This window comes from Cebus imitator, unplaced genomic scaffold (assembly GCF_001604975.1).
Source record: "Cebus imitator isolate Cc_AM_T3 unplaced genomic scaffold, Cebus_imitator-1.0 Scaffold172, whole genome shotgun sequence".
Taxonomy (NCBI): domain Eukaryota; kingdom Metazoa; phylum Chordata; class Mammalia; order Primates; family Cebidae; genus Cebus; species Cebus imitator.
In genome coordinates this window covers 2685308-2701009 of record NW_016107487.1, presented here as the reverse complement: position 1 = coordinate 2701009, position 15702 = coordinate 2685308, and the positions used below count along the sequence as shown (strand labels likewise).

General features: G+C 52.3%; 2 protein-coding genes and 1 long non-coding RNA gene across 6 annotated transcripts in view; all 3 read right to left on the bottom strand.

Moving 5' to 3' along the window:
* Positions 1-4706, bottom strand: part of LOC108315503 — a 96332-nt gene extending 91626 nt beyond the window's left edge. For both annotated transcript variants that reach the window (XR_005202852.1, XR_005202853.1), the window contains exon 1: positions 2549-4706. This is a non-coding gene — a long non-coding RNA (uncharacterized LOC108315503). The remainder of the gene's footprint in view (positions 1-2548) is intronic.
* A 49-nt stretch (positions 4707-4755) lies between these two features.
* On the bottom strand, positions 4756-7392 carry ZFP36L2 (ZFP36 ring finger protein like 2). Its single transcript, XM_017544863.2, has 2 exons — positions 7049-7392; positions 4756-6536 (listed from the first exon to the last, which is right to left on the bottom strand). Exons 1-2 carry the CDS (start codon positions 7097-7099, stop codon positions 5106-5108), a joined length of 1482 nt encoding a protein of 493 aa, XP_017400352.1. The 5' UTR covers positions 7100-7392; the 3' UTR covers positions 4756-5105.
* A 1621-nt stretch (positions 7393-9013) lies between these two features.
* The window catches only part of THADA (THADA armadillo repeat containing), a 365800-nt gene continuing 359111 nt past the window's right edge, over positions 9014-15702 (bottom strand). Inside the window, exons 37-38 of one of the 3 annotated variants that reach the window (XM_017544862.2) lie at positions 12850-13019; positions 9014-11711 (exon numbers count right to left, since the gene is read on the bottom strand). In XM_017544862.2, coding sequence (XP_017400351.1) covers positions 11316-11711; positions 12850-13019 — 566 coding nt within the window. In that variant the 3' untranslated portion in view covers positions 9014-11315. The remainder of the gene's footprint in view (positions 11712-12849; positions 13020-15702) is intronic. The other 2 variants (XM_017544859.2, XM_017544860.2) reach the window with 2 other exon arrangements.

The window sequence follows — 15702 nt, the reverse complement described above, 5'->3', positions numbered from 1 at the left end:
TAGCAACAGATACACCCAAACCCACACCAGCACTCAGACACATACACACACACACACACTTACACACAAACACCCACATCCAAACACAGCCATACCACAGTAAGCCACACCTCACATCCCACAGACCCTCATACCCACTCCCCCTCCGCCTGCAGAAGCACTCGGATCCACACACCAGTACTCCCCTAGGGCGACACCACACCGCAGACCCCTGAACACCTGCGCACGGAGCAACACCCACAAACCTCTGCACACCTAGGCAGAAAAGGACACAGGAACATGTACTAATACACTGCCCAGGCAGGCCCACCCCCACCACACACGTGCACGCATGAATGCGCGGGCGCACACACACACACACACACAAACACAGACTCTTTCAAGGTCTAGCAAAACCCCTAAGGAGAGGTTGGGCCCTGGAGGTGCCGAGGCTTCCTGCTGTCCCGCTCCCTCCCGCCTCCTCCCTGCCAGGCTCTGCCTGTCCAGCCGCCAGGCCCCGCCCCGCCCCAGCCCCGGCTCTTCTCCTTCCTCCTTCAGCCGCGCCGGCAGCGGCACAGAACTGGAACTGCCCTGGACGGCCACAGCTCTGCACATCCCCCGGGAGTGTGGACAAGAAAAAATAAACACAATTAGAGTTCACGACCATGGGCCCCTGATGGAAGGTAAGCCCGGCCAGCCTCTATCTAAGGGCTGTGCCGGCTCCCACGAACTTCCAAGGCCGAGGACCGTGCCGAGACCCAACTTCCGGTCTCAAGAAAACTTGGTGAGAGTCACATCCGCCCTCACTTGTCACCACAAGCAGAACTGAAGGAGAGCGGTGTCTGGGGGCGGTTCCCTTCCGAGGTTCAGTGCTCTCCAGCGGGCTTCTTCCCTGCACGTGGCCACTCTGCGGTTTTCTGAGCCCCCCATGCAGGTTTAGCACCGAGCCTACGAGCGCCAGACCAGGCTTGCGGCCCAGAGCTCCGCCGGCTTGTTTTCCCTGCGTCGGGTCCACCAGGCCTGGCTCTGTCATCCGGGGTCCTGAGCCACTGCAAGGCTCACAATCCTCCGTCTATTCCCTGGGGCTGGTGCAGAGCTTTGGCTTTCTGAATAGTTTTGTGTGTGCTTTTTTTTTCTTTGACACACTCATCAGTAGATTCAGACAGCATGAGGGGTGGAAACTGTATGTGCACACATCCTTTCTCTGAAATAATTTAGAAGGTGGCACACTAATTGGGCTGCTTAAAAAATACCTTAGCCTTCAGACATCCTGTGGAAACGCCATGAAGACATTCTAAACACCATCACATTCAGGGCTCATTTTCACAATGACTACGGAGGAATTTTCTCCCGCAGTTTCTAAGTGTAACTCGGTCTTGGAGCCAACAGTCCGTGATGGCAATTTTAGTTTGTCATTACTTGCAATCTTTACTTCTATTTCCTTAATTTACAAGAAAACTTTCCTAAGGGTGATCAAGCAGTGGTAGAGTTTTGTTTGCTGTTAATTTCCAGGCGCTGCAGAAAGACAATTCCCTAGTACCCTCCATTGATCTGCGGCGAGAAGAAATTTCTGAGTGATTCCCCCCCAGCTTTGCACGCTCCACTGGGTCTGCAATACAAAACTTCAGATCCAAACAGTTGGGCTTTTCAAACAAACTCGTTTTTAAAAATGAATGTGGCTTACCCCCACATTCCAGCTGATCAAAAGTACTTGTTTAGAAAAATAAGTTTAGGAATGAAGTGGAAACAAGGCCTTTGAAACGCAGCTTAACCTAAAATAGCACCACATTTTAGACTTTCTCTCCCCACTGCATATTCTTTATGGTGTAGGGGCCGGGGAGCCTGCAGTCTTCGCCCCTCCTGAGCCCTCCTTGGCCTTGGGCTTCCCCTCCCCCGCTGCTGAGGCCTTCAGCCAGGGGCCGGCATCCGGGAGAACCTTGAAACTGTTTCCCATCCCCTTTGGCAGCGCACAAGCACCACAACGCTCCAGTTAACACCAGTGCAATCATCGTTAACGTGAAACAGCTGCCCGAGGCCTGGCGTATTCTCCAGACCGCCCCCTCCCCTCCAGGCTCAGCTGTGAGTCACCAGAGACCTGGTTAAGGCAGGGCCCGTGAGGGAGCGGGGATTCGAGGATTGTTGATGGAGCCCAGCTGTTGTAGATGAGAAAGCAAACTATTGCTAAATCTCTTACCTACTTTGGAAAAAGTGTCTTTAGTATGGGTATGGGGGGCGGCGGTCGAGAAATAAAACGCATGAATTATGAACCCGATTCAAGTTTCTAAAGTGATTGTTTTAAAGTTAGAAAGAACCTGAGTCACTATAGTAAGATTTTGTTCGACTGTTTTCGAAATCAGCAGGCAAATCAATTTTTTTCCTTCCTTTTTCTAGAGACCTGGGTTGAATTTGCTTTCTGGGCACTTAAGTTCTCTAAAGCACAGACATGGTCTTTTTGCATAAATAACTTGTATGTGTTCATTCCCAGAGGAAGTTGTTCGCATAAGCAAACATCAACCAGATATAAGTTTAACCTGTTTAATCTTCCCCTCCACCCTGAACAAGGACATACCAGGCTTTCCAAAATCCAGGCAAAACTCCAGTTCTCCGACCCAGAAAAAGCCTGGCCTCACTCTCCACCTCCAGCTCAGCACTCAGGCCTGGCAGGCCACCGGCTGCAGAAAAGATCCTCCTCCCCTTCCCCACCCAAGCAGTTCTGTTTCCCAGCGAAAAATCGGACCTTCAGCTGCAACCACAGCCACGTGATCCACTCGGTGACTCTCAGGCAGGCCACACCCCTTCAGGCCTCTGGGCCAGGCCCTGCCACCAGCCAGCCAACTCTGGGATGCATCTTATTACCAAAGCGAACAGCTAACTAATGCCCTTGACAGTCCCAATAATTACTTTCTTTCTGTTAGAACTTACTTATAAAATATATACAGGCATGAGAGGACGCAGGCTCTTCTGAACTCTGGCTCTGCCAGCTCTCCAACCCCCATCATCCCAAGACCTGGGAGTGAATGCCTGCTGTGGTTAGCTGGGGGGAGCTAGAAAGCCAGACATTCCTGTTTAAAAAGAAAAGCTCTTACACGTTAATACCTTTTTTCCCAAAAGTTTTATTGGGGGAAAACTACAAAACATTTACAGTACAATGTTTACAGTCACAATTTGTAGTGAACTGATTCCCCAAAATATATTACAACTCAAGTTGACTTATCTTGTACATTCAAAAACCTACTTCTGTCAAAGTAGTCCAGAGAGTACATATAGTGCTCCAACTGTACCTACGTACAAACTAAAGCTACCGCTCATTCATCTGCTGTCCAGGAAAGCTTAGGAAACATTCCTGCCTTTCTACATGAAAAAAAAAAAAATAGTACAAGTTTTGGAATTTTCTGTAATTAAACAAGGCATATTCATGTACTACATACTTCAGCACTAAGAGGCGGTCGCTTCACTTTATATCTATATAAAAAAAGTGGTAAAAATCTATTCCTTTTGTGCAGTTGAACCCATCCTACATTCAGATTCTCTCAAAGCACTAATAAAATACTTATTTGGTTGAGGAAGATTTAAGGCAAGTTCGGGCCCTTCCAAGGCACTGTGAGACTCCCCCCCGACTCCCCATTATTGCTACATGTCTTTATTCTCGAGTATGTCACAGTAGAACTGGTGGAATAAGCAAACACTTTTTTTGCTAGTTTATAAAGTTGGAATTAGAAAAGTGTGCCACATCTCAGCCTGATTGCAAAGTATGCGGTCACTTTTTCCTTTAAAGTTGGATGGGCTACAACCTTTATACATTCTAAGAAAACTCATAGGATGTTCCTCAAACTACTTCCACAGCATCAAGATAGATTTCTGTCAAGAAATCATGCAATCTTTCAAAATTTACGTAAACAAGAAAAGAAATTAATGAAATAAATATTACATACAATCTCTTAAATTAAGAATTTTGTACTCATTTACAATAAAATAACCAAGTGAAGTTACAAAAGGCATATATTACTGTGAAAAGAACATACACTCCACATTTTGCCGATTAATAATGGCAATCATAATTTAACATAATAAAAGAATATATATCTATTGCTTTTCATCATACTTGATAAATACAGTATGAACAAAATTTTCAATGTATACTTTTCACAAGATAATAAATAAGTTAAATAGTTTTTTTCATATTGAGTTGTGGTGCAGTGGTGCTAATCAACTCAAAACAGCTAAAAATTCAGCAGTTATTCTCCAACAATTACAAAGTAAGCTCTGCCCAAGGCTTCCAGAGGGAGCAGACAAAATGGTTCTAAACTAAATATCCACTAAGTGGTGGCAATGAAACCAGTAACCAGTATGGACCTTTGGAATGCAAGGGTTTTGTTTTTTTTTTTTTAAAAAACCCCAGACATACATAACTCTGTTAAAAAACAAACAAAAAAAAAACACCACATATGGGCTGAGGAATAACTATCAAGGCATATTCCTGGCAGAATATTGGATTCTAAAAAGCTTATAGATTTAGCAAGGTGGTGGCTGGCTAGCTTGTTTACACCAGTCTGAGACAAACAATTAGGAACTTCTTCCAAGAGGAGAGTTCCCACATCTGGACTTAACTAATGCTGTTCAAGTGAAGAGATGGAATGGTGGTTGATGGCTGCTGGTGCTGGGTTGATTTTTCCTGAAGTCCCAAACTCACTGGAGTCCTAAAAAAAGTTTTAAGTGTTTTTTTTTTTTTTTTTTTTTTTTTTTTTTTTTTTTTTTTATTTTTTTTTTTTTTTTTTTTATTTTTTCTATTTATTTTTTTTTTTTTTTTTTTTTTTTTGTTCTACTCGTATCACAACTGCCCTGTTGTGAATATTTTGTTCAATACAAAAAGTTTGTCAACGTTTTTGCTCAAAAGAATGAAACTTCGTAATAAAAATAAAAAACAAAACAAGAGGAAACCGAAAAAGGAGGAGTGGGGGCCCCTCCCAGCACAGAGTTCGAGTCCAAGTGCTGGTCGGGCTTGCAGTCTGCCTGGGGCCCATGTCACCCCCCACGCTCCCGTGCCCCCAGCAGGGGCGAGATGGCGAGGGGTGTCCTCCAACATCTCTGAACCGCCTTCCCTTCCTCCTCACTGGCGCCCTCTTGCCTCAGTCGTCGGAGATGGAGAGGCGGCTGAAGATAGGCAGGCGGCGCCCGGGGTCGAGGCTGGGGGACTCGGAGCCGCTGAGGCTGCCGGAGCTCAGGGAGCCGCTCAGGTAGCTGTCGCGGTCCGACAGCGAGTCCGGGGGGCTGGGGGGCGCGTCGAACACGGGCGAATCGGACAGGCGGCGCGGCAGCTGGAAGCTGAAGGGCGGCGAGGGAGGCGCGGCGGCCCCGGCGGGGAGGGGCGCGCTGGGCGGCGCCGGGGGTTGCGCGGGGGGCGCCAGGCCCTGCTGCTGCTGCTGCTGACTGCGGTAGTAGGCGGCGGCGGCCACGGCGGCGAAGTTGTGGGTCTGGATGGCGAGCGGCGTGATGAGGCTGCTGAGCTCGGGGCCGAAGGCGAAGGCGTTGTTGGCGCAGGAGGTGGACGAACAGGCTGCGCAAGGGGGCCCCGGTGCCAGCAGGTCCTCGGCGCCCCCGGTGCCGTAGAGCAGAGCGGCCGCAGCTGCAGCCGCCGCGGAGGCGCAGCAGGTCGGGGCGCCCGAGGGCGTGGAGGCCGCGGAGGCCGAGGAACAGGAGGAGGCGGAGGAGGAGCAGGACGAGGCCGAGGAGCAAGAGGGCGGCGGCGGCGTGCGCGACGTGGGGCTGTCCAGCAGCAACGGCGACTCGAGGCCGCCCGGGGGCTGGTGGTGGCCCGACGGGAAGCCCGAGAAGCTGAGGCTGTGGTGCAGCTTAGGCCGCGGCTCCCGCGGGAAGCCCAGGTGCAGCGCGTCCCGCGTGCCAAAGGCGCGCAGGTCCCCGGAGGCGCCCCCCGACGGCGCGGGCCGCCGCTCATCTGCGTTGTGGATGAAGTGGCAGCGCGGCCCGTAGGGGCAGAAGCCGATGGTGTGGAAGGTGCGGCACAGCTCGGTCTTGTACTTCGGGTGGCGAGTCAGACTGCGCAGCTCGTGGAAGCCGTGCGCGAACTGGCACTTCTCGCCGTACTTGCAAGTGCCGCTCTCCTCGAAGGGCCGGCACAGCTCGGTCTTGTAGCGCGTGGAGTTGATCTGGGAGCCGCCGCCCCCCTTCTGCTGCTGCTGCAGGTGCAGGAGGTGCTGGCTGCGGTCGCCGTTCTCGCTGAAGGAGCGGTCCCGGAATTTGTTCTCCTTGTTGAGCAGGGCTGTGCCGCCGCCCCCCGACGGCTCCTTAAGGGCGCCGTAGGAGGCCGGGCCCCCGGCGGCCGCGCTGCCGCAGCTGCTGCCGTTAGCGGCGCCCGGGAACTTGGGCGAGCAGCTGCCGGGGCTGGGCGCAGGGTGGGCGAGTGCATGCAGGTTGCTGGCCGAGTGCCGTCGGAGGAAGCCCGGCGCGAAGCCCGAGCTTGGGGCGGCGGCCACGGGCGTCCCCACCGCTTTCTTGTCCAGCATGTTGTTCAGGTTGAGGTTGGCCAGGGATTTCTCCGTCTGCCAAAGGGAGGGGAGCGGGGAAGGGATGAAAAACGGAAGGGGAAGACAGACTCCGGGCGAGCTGCAGAGGAACTCCCAGCCCGATTCTTTCCTCTTTTTTGCCCCCCTCTTGGCAGATCTCGACTAGGCCTCCACCCCCCCCCCCCATACACGCGCAAAAGCAGCAAGATCCTGCTGGAAGGAGCGGGAGAGGGGAGGACGCCCACCGCGGGCCGCGCTGGGTTTCGACACGTGATCCTTCGCCCCAGGCGGCCGAGGTGGGCGGCGCGAAGCCCGTCCGGGAAGCTCCGGGCAGCGTGGCCGCAGTCCGCAGTGGAGAAACTCAAAGCGACAGCGGCGCCCTCCCTACCGCTCTCCCCGCCTCCAGGGCGCTAGCACACTCTTTTGCAAACCCTGGGACTTTCCCGACCCAAAAGGCAGGGCGGGGGGGGGGTCCCCAGGACCGGGGGACAGAGGCAAAGTCCGAGAACTGAACTGCTGCTGCCGGCCCGGCCCGCTCCCCTTCGTACCTTGCACAAGAAGTCGACATCGTAGAAGGCGGACAGAAGTGTGGTCGACATGTTTCTGGATCCCGCAGTGGCCGGAGCGGCAGGCAGGGCGGTCGGGAGGAGCCCTCGGGGCGGCGTGGCCGGGCTAGAGCCACGACGAATAACGGGCGAGGGGCGGGGAGAGGCCGAAAGTTTGCCGGGGGGCGAGAGGAGAGGGCGAGGGCAGCGGCGCGGGCCGGCGGGAGGGTCCGGCGGAGTGCGGCTGGGGGGAAGGAGAGAAGCTAGGAGCGCTCCTCCGCGCCCCGGGGTGCCCGGCCCGCCCCCCCCGCGGAGCCGACGGCAGCTCGCGGACTGCTGGAACTCGGCGGTCCGCAAGCGCGCGTCCTATATAGAGCCCGGGGAACTGCGGCTGCCGCTGGGCGGGCGCGCCGGGGGAGGGGACAGAACGCGGCCCCCGCCGGGGTCTCCAGGCAACGCCGCCCGCCGGCTGGCGGACGTCAGGCGCCTCCCGGCCTCCCATTGGCCGCCGCCAATTTTTTTCCTCCGAGGGAGGGGGCGGGAGGCCTCGGGGCGGAGCCGGCGGCCGGAGCGGCGTGGAGCGCTTGGCCCCAGTGGGTGCCGCCGAGTGGCGGCGGGAAGGCACGGCTCTCTTCTTCGGGGGCTGCGCAGTCGGAGATCCCCGGTGCGTTTAGCGTGGCCGGGATTCTGCACCCCCAGACGTGTCTTTCCCTGCCCTGTTCTCCGAGGCGGACCTGTGGAGCTTTTAGCTCCCACCTTCGGTTTTGTGCTGGGCGCGGGAATTGCAAAATGCCAGAATATCGCAACCGTCCGCGCGGCCCGGCGTGTTTGCAAAGGGTGCTTCCGGCCAGGAGGCGAGGGCTCGGCGCCTGCGTCCCATCGGTGGCTGCTCCAGCCCGACTGCACGTGGAGTCGCGGTGGGGGTGGGGGCAGCCACGCGGGCGGCCGCAGCGGCAGTCTTGCCCGAGGAGCCCGGGCTCGTTTCTCCGCCCCCTCCCCGCCCAGGCTCAGTAAACAGGGCTTGAGTGCCGGGGCCTGCCGGGCAGGGCTGAGTGTCTGAGGACAAGGCGCTGGCTTTGCTAATCACATCACAAGACCTTGAGCCAGGGCCAAAGGCGCGGAGTGGCGCGGGGCGTCCCGGGCGGGGGAGCTGACTCCGAGGACAGGAGGAAGGGCCGGGAGAGCGCGCAGGCATGAGGCGACTTAGCGCCACCCTTTCCGTCTGCTGGTTGGCTCGGCCTTCCCCGGCCCTCCAGGGCTGGGGGTGCAGCTGCCCGCCGAAGCTCTCCGCCCGGCATAGCCTGGGCCTGTTGCGCCCTCCCAGCCTCTTCCCTCCCCGGCCGTGGGGGCGCCGCGCCCAGCCTTCGCTGGATGACGGCTGCAGGGTCCGGTGGGGCTGCACAGACGCAGATGGTGGGCGCGCCCCCCTCTGTTTTCCCTCTCTCGCCAGCCCCACACCCCAACAGCTTGCGCTGGAAAATGCGCTTTGCCAGCGGGCGCCCCGCCCTCGTCCGGGTATAGAGCAGACACCCCCATCTAGTGCCCGGTGAGGCTAAAGCCGCTGACAGCCCCACTCAGAAAGATCCTGGAGTCTGGTCTAGGACACTTATCGCTTCGCGTTCATACAGGTTGCCAAAAAGCTTGGGCCTGAAGCGGGAAGGTCCAGGACCCTCTGGTGAAAGAACTAGGCCTGCCACTCAGGGATTCGAGTCCCTGGAGTGTAGCCTGCATTTCCCACTACTGTACTCCCCTGACGGCCCAGGGAGCCAGAGTCCAGGGTAAGGATCAGGAATGCTGGGCTGGAGTTCAGGCCCTGCCCCTTAGAAATCATGTGGTCTTAGGCAAATCGCATCATCTCTTTGGTACTTGGGTTTCCTTGTCAAAGATCATATTCCTGCTTGACTCATCCCTCACGCCTGTCAAGGTGCAAATGGTGTTCGTGAAGGTGTTTAAAAGACAAACAAGGACTAAACCATCTTTATGTATTAAACCAAATTGACAACGCATAGAGGTGGAGAAAGCCAGGCTTTTGAACTACGGCCAGATGGACGGAGCCAGTCAGGAGTGCAGAGCTGTGGGAGCACCCAAATCCTGAACCTTAGGACTCAGAGCCAAGAGGACCAGTTTCACTTTTAGCGCCTACCTTACACTGGCCCCTTGACAGACCTGGGCAACTGTGGTCTGGTTTGTTCTTTGGCGAGATGACCCCAAACATCTTACCAAATGGTGTGAAACAGCCACTTCCCTAGGCACTTCCATTAGGTTAGTAACAAGATTGCAGATACAGAACCAGTGAAGCATCTGTTTGAATCAACGTCCAAATCTGGGGTGAGTCCCAGTCAACAGCTGTGAGAACACCCACTTTGTGGATGAGGTAGGATTCTGGAGGTAATATGTGGACGTGTTATGGGACATGCTTGTGTACAGAGTACCTGCTAGTATAAAATTCATGATGTAGCTGCTTTTATTTCATTTTAAATGGAGAAACAAGAAGTGCTGGTCATTTCCAATGAGCTGGGCTTTGCTGGGCCAGTTTCATAATTATTCTCCTATTCTCCTGTGGTTATCACCACATTTATGCCACCAAGTCCCTGACTTCTCATCAGCCAGGTCTTAGAACAAAAAGTGTTAGGTTGGCAACTTTCCATCAGGTGTGGGCTACACAGCTGCCTAACTAGGTAATTAGTTCAGGATCACAAAAACCACATTTGGGGCCAAGTGGTTGCAAAACCTCCCAGAGAATTTCCTGTTCTCTTTAGGACAAAACTTTGGACACTGAGCTGCTCTCCTATCTCTTCCACCAAAGCCCTTTTCCTATACTTCCAGTACGGCTGCTTTTTTGTTCTTAAATTCCTTCTTTTAGTGAAGGGGTTTTGCTGTGTTAGGCTGGAGTACAGCGGCATTTCACAGGCATGAACTCCTGGGCGATCCTCCCACCTCAGCCTCCCGAGTAGCTGGGATTACAAGTGTGCACCACCATTCCTGGCTTACAGCTGCGTTTTTAGTGTTAGGTGTATTTCTCTCAAAAAGAGATGAATTAATTTGAAATATGAACTTTTCTGCAGTAGGAAATGATCGTAACTCTCTCTAACCTGCCCCTTCAGACTCTGAAACACCAATGAAATTACTCTATGTGATCATTCACCTGAGTATTGGAAATTTTTACAGACTCTAAAATCTGGAGCAACTTTATATACTATGATTGAAATGGTTTTTTTCAGATCTGTAGGATGGAAAATGAATGTGGATGAGGCTACGACCCATCCAAACTGTGATTCTCAAGATGACTTATTCTGAGTTATTCTGGGCAACACTTATTCTGAAATTATAAATTAAAAATGGTGAGCCAATGAAAAACTGGACCAGCAGCAAAACGTATGCAAGAGCGCCACCTGCTGGGTGTGTTAGGAAAAGGACTGGGCTGGGCTTGAAAAGGCAGAAACATTAAGGTTTCTAGATTATCACTGCAAAGGATAAATGTGTTTAATGGCATCTTAAGTGAGAATCTTGTTACTGCCACCAAGCAGATGATAAGCAAACAATGTAGGCATGGAATAAGTCATTTTCTCTGGCTGTCCTTTCCCCAGGCTCCTCCTCACAGCTGAGAGCATGGATAGAATTTCACTGGGTGGCAAAATCAGGTTTCCTAGCATTAGCATACTTTTTGGGGGCTGGGGGAGCTCTCAATGGCTCTTTTAATAATTAGGATGGAATGTGTAGGTCACTGCAGGACTTACACATGCAGACAATAAAAATAAATTATTTGTATAAGGTTGATCCTGAACTCTCCCAGAATCCAACATTTGGAACATATTTCTGCTTTGCTAAAATGGAACAAAATTTATAAATCTGACCAAATGGGCTGTTTGCCAACTAATCCATCCCCTAAATAGAGCCAGAAAATGGGAGGGGGGAGGCATCATGTGTGTGCTAAAATGTAGTCCCTTCACAGGGAACGCAGGGCAGCTATGGCAGGGCATTAGAGGCCTGGGAGATGAAAAAGGCTCATTTAGGCCTGCAGGGGCTGGGGACAGAGCAAATCTGCACCTGAGTCGCCTCACTTCCTACAGTAGCAATAAAGTGGGCTGCCCTGAATGAGTGAGCTGAAGAAAAGTTTCTCTGTAAGAAGTGACAGAAACCTGGACTCACAGAAGTAGGGGAGGCATGAAGGGGATAGCATTTTTCAATTTATGTTCAACATGTTTCCTGCAGATATAGTGGAGGAATAATCCGCACATACGCCCAATCCAATCCCCCCAATTTTCTTTCTTCAACATGCTGCTTCTGTTCTTGGAAGAGTTAACTGCCTCACTTCTGCAGGAGAGTCCAAAACACTGAGAACTAGTGTGTCTTCCCCTTCCTTTCCTTCCAGAAAGGCCAGCAGCCTCAAGCAAGCCAAAGTCCTTTCCTTTTGAATGCACATTCTTGTGAATTCCACTGTCTTCACAAACTCAGCAGCTGGTGGAAGCTCTCTGAAGAGCTGAGACAGGAGGCGGCACTGCTCTGACACCATCCTTTGAAGGTGACAGAGCATCTCAGGGCTTGGGGGACGCCAGCCAGACGTGGAGAGGAGAGAGAAGAGGTGCTTGCAGAGGTATTTCACAAAGATCAGGGTCTCAGCCCAAAAGTTGACTGCTTCTTTTTCAAACAGGTAGTCTTCTTCCACCTAAATCAGATGAAAACGCTGAAAGTCAGTCTTACAGGGAATGATAACAAGCCCCAGTCCAGACCAAGCAGTGCCCTGCCAGATGCAGGCGGGGGTCCCCTCCCCCACCCGACAGAGGGCGCACTCTTGCCTGTCAACACCCATGTACACACACCACTTGCAGTCCTGAAGGTCACCTTCTATTTTCACTCACTGTATTTCTCCACCAGAGGAATTTTTTCCCCAGACTTAACATGACCTTGGATAAAGATGTGTTTGTGGTTCAAAGTCAGGATACTTTGGGGGACTGATGCTGATATGAGACTTCAACAAGGGAGTGGGCCCTAGAGCTTAAGGTGCAGCTGGAAATTGGAGAGGAGGGAGGAAAGGTCATCTCTGCAGCAGGCCAGAGAGGAAGGAATCGCCACACACAGGACACTAGGCTGTGTCCTGTTTCTATAACACTGCAATTCTCAAGGTCATTTTATCAGACTGTTTATCATGTCTCCACATTTCTCATAAACAGGGACAATGCTTTTTGAACCCTTGGCCTGCTGGGGATGCCAAGAAGGCCAGCTGAGTCAGACGCTGGTGGCGATGAACTTTGGTTCTCAGGATGCTTTTGCTGCCTGTCTTCATCCTCAGTTTCCCTATCTGTGACTGCACCCACCTTGGAGGGGACTAATAATTTTCTTCAAATAGGAAGTTCCCAGCAAAGATCCTAATTCTCTGAAAATGCTTCACTCTCAGACCTGACTGGGAAGTTCCAGGCTAACTCCAATACTAAACAAGCAGTCTCCATAATGAAACTCTGCATCCAGGGGCTTCTGAGTTCTCTCCCCTGACTAATCTGAAGTTCCAGGCTAACTCCAATACTAAACAAGCAGTCTCCATAATGAAACTCTGCATCCAGGGGCTTCTGAGTTCTCTCCCCTGACTAATCTGGAGGCTGACCATCAGCACCCCAGAAGTCAGCCTGTGAGTGTCCCTATGCCTGCAGGAGCACCCAGTGGGTGTCTTTCCTAGTGGTTCCTGCTCTAAGCATGCAGAAACCCACCTTCACCAGTGGGCTGAAGCCCAGCTGAGGCTGTAGGGGCTGCATCCAGCAGGTTTAGGATACTCCAACCCCACCTCCCACTCCCTGCCACCCTGGCATCACCTGATGCATGCTCTCCACACAGACCACGAGGTCGTCACTCTCTCCCAGCAGCCATCCCAGCATGATGGGCAGTCCAGGAGCCAGCTGGTCCCACTGCTGGAGCAGATCACACAGGACAGCCAGGGCCAGGTCCAGAGCGATGGAGGCATCCACCTGGCAGAGGGCAAACTCTGCAGAGACAGGAGAAAGGCGAGCAATGAATGTACCACACAGGGCCAACCCAGGGCAGCCTGCAGGACCCTGGAACATGAAGGGCCTCAGGTAAGATCACTGCCACCAGCACGGCAGGGAAGACGATTAATCACCTTCTGAATCCTGCGATCTATACTGCTGGAATGAGTCAGGGCTGAACCCACTGTTCCCATGCCCCCCTAACTTAGCGTGGAGAGCAGTAGTCCCACCTGCAGGACTAGAGTGTTATCTCCCCTCGGCTCCTCTGGTGTCACTGGGAGGATCAGGGAAGCTTCCCCGGGATTCGACTGGTTTGCCCTTTCCCTGGAAAGCAAATCTCCTGGGCACAAGACACATCCTAGAACAGGGCATCGGCAAGCTTTTCCTTAAAGGGCCGGAGAGTCAATATTTTAGACTTTGCAAGCCTGTACCTCCTCAACTCTGCTGAAAGCAGCCAAAGACAATTTGTAAACAGGTTGTGGCTGTGTTCCAATAAAACTTCATTTATGGACACAGAGATCTGAATTTCATGTGTCACAAAATATTATTTTGATTCTTTTCAACCAATTAAAAATGTAAAAATCATTGATAGCTCACAGGCTGTAAAAAGCAGGTGTGGGCTGCATTTGGCTCCTATTTTGTTGCTCTGTTTTGGAGTTTTTGCTTTTTGGACTCTTGTCTTCCTGGGTGCCTGGGGGGAAGGGCACTGAAAGACTGCAATGGGTGCAGAAAGAGGAAGCAGGGAGCCTTGGGGAAACCATTGCTCATTTCACCATTTGACCTTAGACAGTCCTAAGTATGGGTTTGGAGGGAGGCTCAGGGGTGTTGCCACTTCCCCTAACAACTCTGCCCCTCCCACCCCAGGCCTGGAGGACATCTGAAACACGGGCCTGAAAGCCCACTGCACAGACAATGGACTTTGGTAGGCCCATCCTGCACCAATGCCTGTCTTTCAGTGACGCACTTCTGTTGAGCCCTGATCTGTCCCAGATCCACACCTCTAACTTCAGCACACAGACTTACCCTGACCATAAGCCCCCAAAGACACTTGCTTGGCACACAGGCAGACGGCTGAGGGAATGGAACAGCAGGCTGAGTTCCCCGCCCCCAAGAGTTACCAGGATAGTCCCACTAAGGGCCTAGTGAGTGCCAGGCCCTGATCAAGGGTTTTCTCCCCAGTCTTTCCAGCATCCTATGGGTTGGGTGTAACATCACCCACTTGCATACATCAAGAAATTAGAGTTGGCAACAAGTTTCATGGTACGTGCAAAGCACAGATTTTGGGGACTGGTATCAATATTCCAGAGGTTTTGACGGTGGGATCAAGGGAGTTAGTGACCCTGCAGTAGGACCAGGACTATTCATAGGTCACACAGCAGAGCCTAGTTGCATGTAAACAGCTGAAAGAACTGATCTCACCATCTTCAGAGGCCCAGGTAAGTCCCCCAGGACACCTGGCTTTTAGTGTCCCCATTCCCCATGCCCCTTGTTCTGCAGCCTGGAACCCAGATTTAAATCAGGAAACAGAAAAGAGGAGGGGGTGAAGGTGCGTTTTGGCTGTAGGTCTGAGACATGTGTTGGCTGGGCTTCTACCTACAATACAATCTCCTTTAACCTCTACCTTACTCCTTTGTGCAGTTCTCAATTGGCTGAGAATCTGTATGGAGAGGGGATACAATTAAGTGGCCTTTTTCTTTTTTCTCCTTCAACTTTTCTTTCTTCTCCCTCTGCCCCCGACAGAGTTTCTGTCGTCCGGGCGGGAGTACAGTGGCATCGCACTGGCTCACTGCAACCTCCACCTCCACCTCCTGGGTTCAAGCAATTCTCCTGCCTCAGCCCCTAAATAGCTGGGGTTACACCCAGCTATTTAGGGGCTGAGGCAGAAGAATTTTTTGGGCACACCCAGATATTTTTTTTTAACGTGCTCGGCTAATTTTTCAATTTTTAGTAGAGACAGGGATTCATCACGTTGGCCAGGCTGGTCTCAAACTCCTGACCTCAAGTGATCTGCCTGCCCCAGCCATCCAAAGTGCTGGGATTACAGTTCTAAGCCACTGTGCCTGGCCCCTTCAACTTTTAAGTTCAGGGGTACATGTGCAGGACGTGCAGGCTTGTTACACAGGTAAGCATGTGCCATGGTGGTTTGCTGCACAGATCAATCCATCACCTAGTTATTAAGCCCAGCATTCATCAGCTACTCTTCCTGATGCTCCCTCACACCCTGCATAGGTGGCTTTTTCAAACCCCCAAACAATTAAAGACAGACATGAGGACCCGCATAGGATTCAATACAGAGCAGATGCTCAGGACATCCCTGTTTATGGCTGGAGATCATGAGATCTCTTCCATTATACCATTTGATCTAATCTGAACTCTAACATAGAGACTGGCACGAAGAAAGCATTCAATGAACAGTAACTAGTGTTACTATCGATAATGAACGCTTTGCTCCTACTGAATCCTGAAATTGCTCCTGCCATACTATAAGGGAGGTATCCCTATTTATCCAATAAGGAAACTGCATTCATAAAGGTTAGGTAACTGGTCCAAGTTTGCTGGTAGCTGTGGTGCTGGGCTAAGTCTATCTCCAGTGCACAGACTGCCCCTACCCTGCAGGGAGACAATGGAGGTGAGTAAGTCAGACTTGGTTGTATCATCCTTTTTTTTTTTTTTTTTTTTTTT

Bases quoted from the DNA above. Each gene is read 5' to 3' on its own strand.
- ZFP36L2 (XM_017544863.2), bottom strand. From the start codon at position 7,099: ATGTCGACCACACTTCTGTCCGCCTTCTACGATGTCGACTTCTTGTGC. The intron at 6,537-7,048 runs GTACGAAGGGGA...TCCCTTTGGCAG, and splicing joins ATGTCGACTTCTTGTGCAAG to ACGGAGAAATCCCTGGCCAA.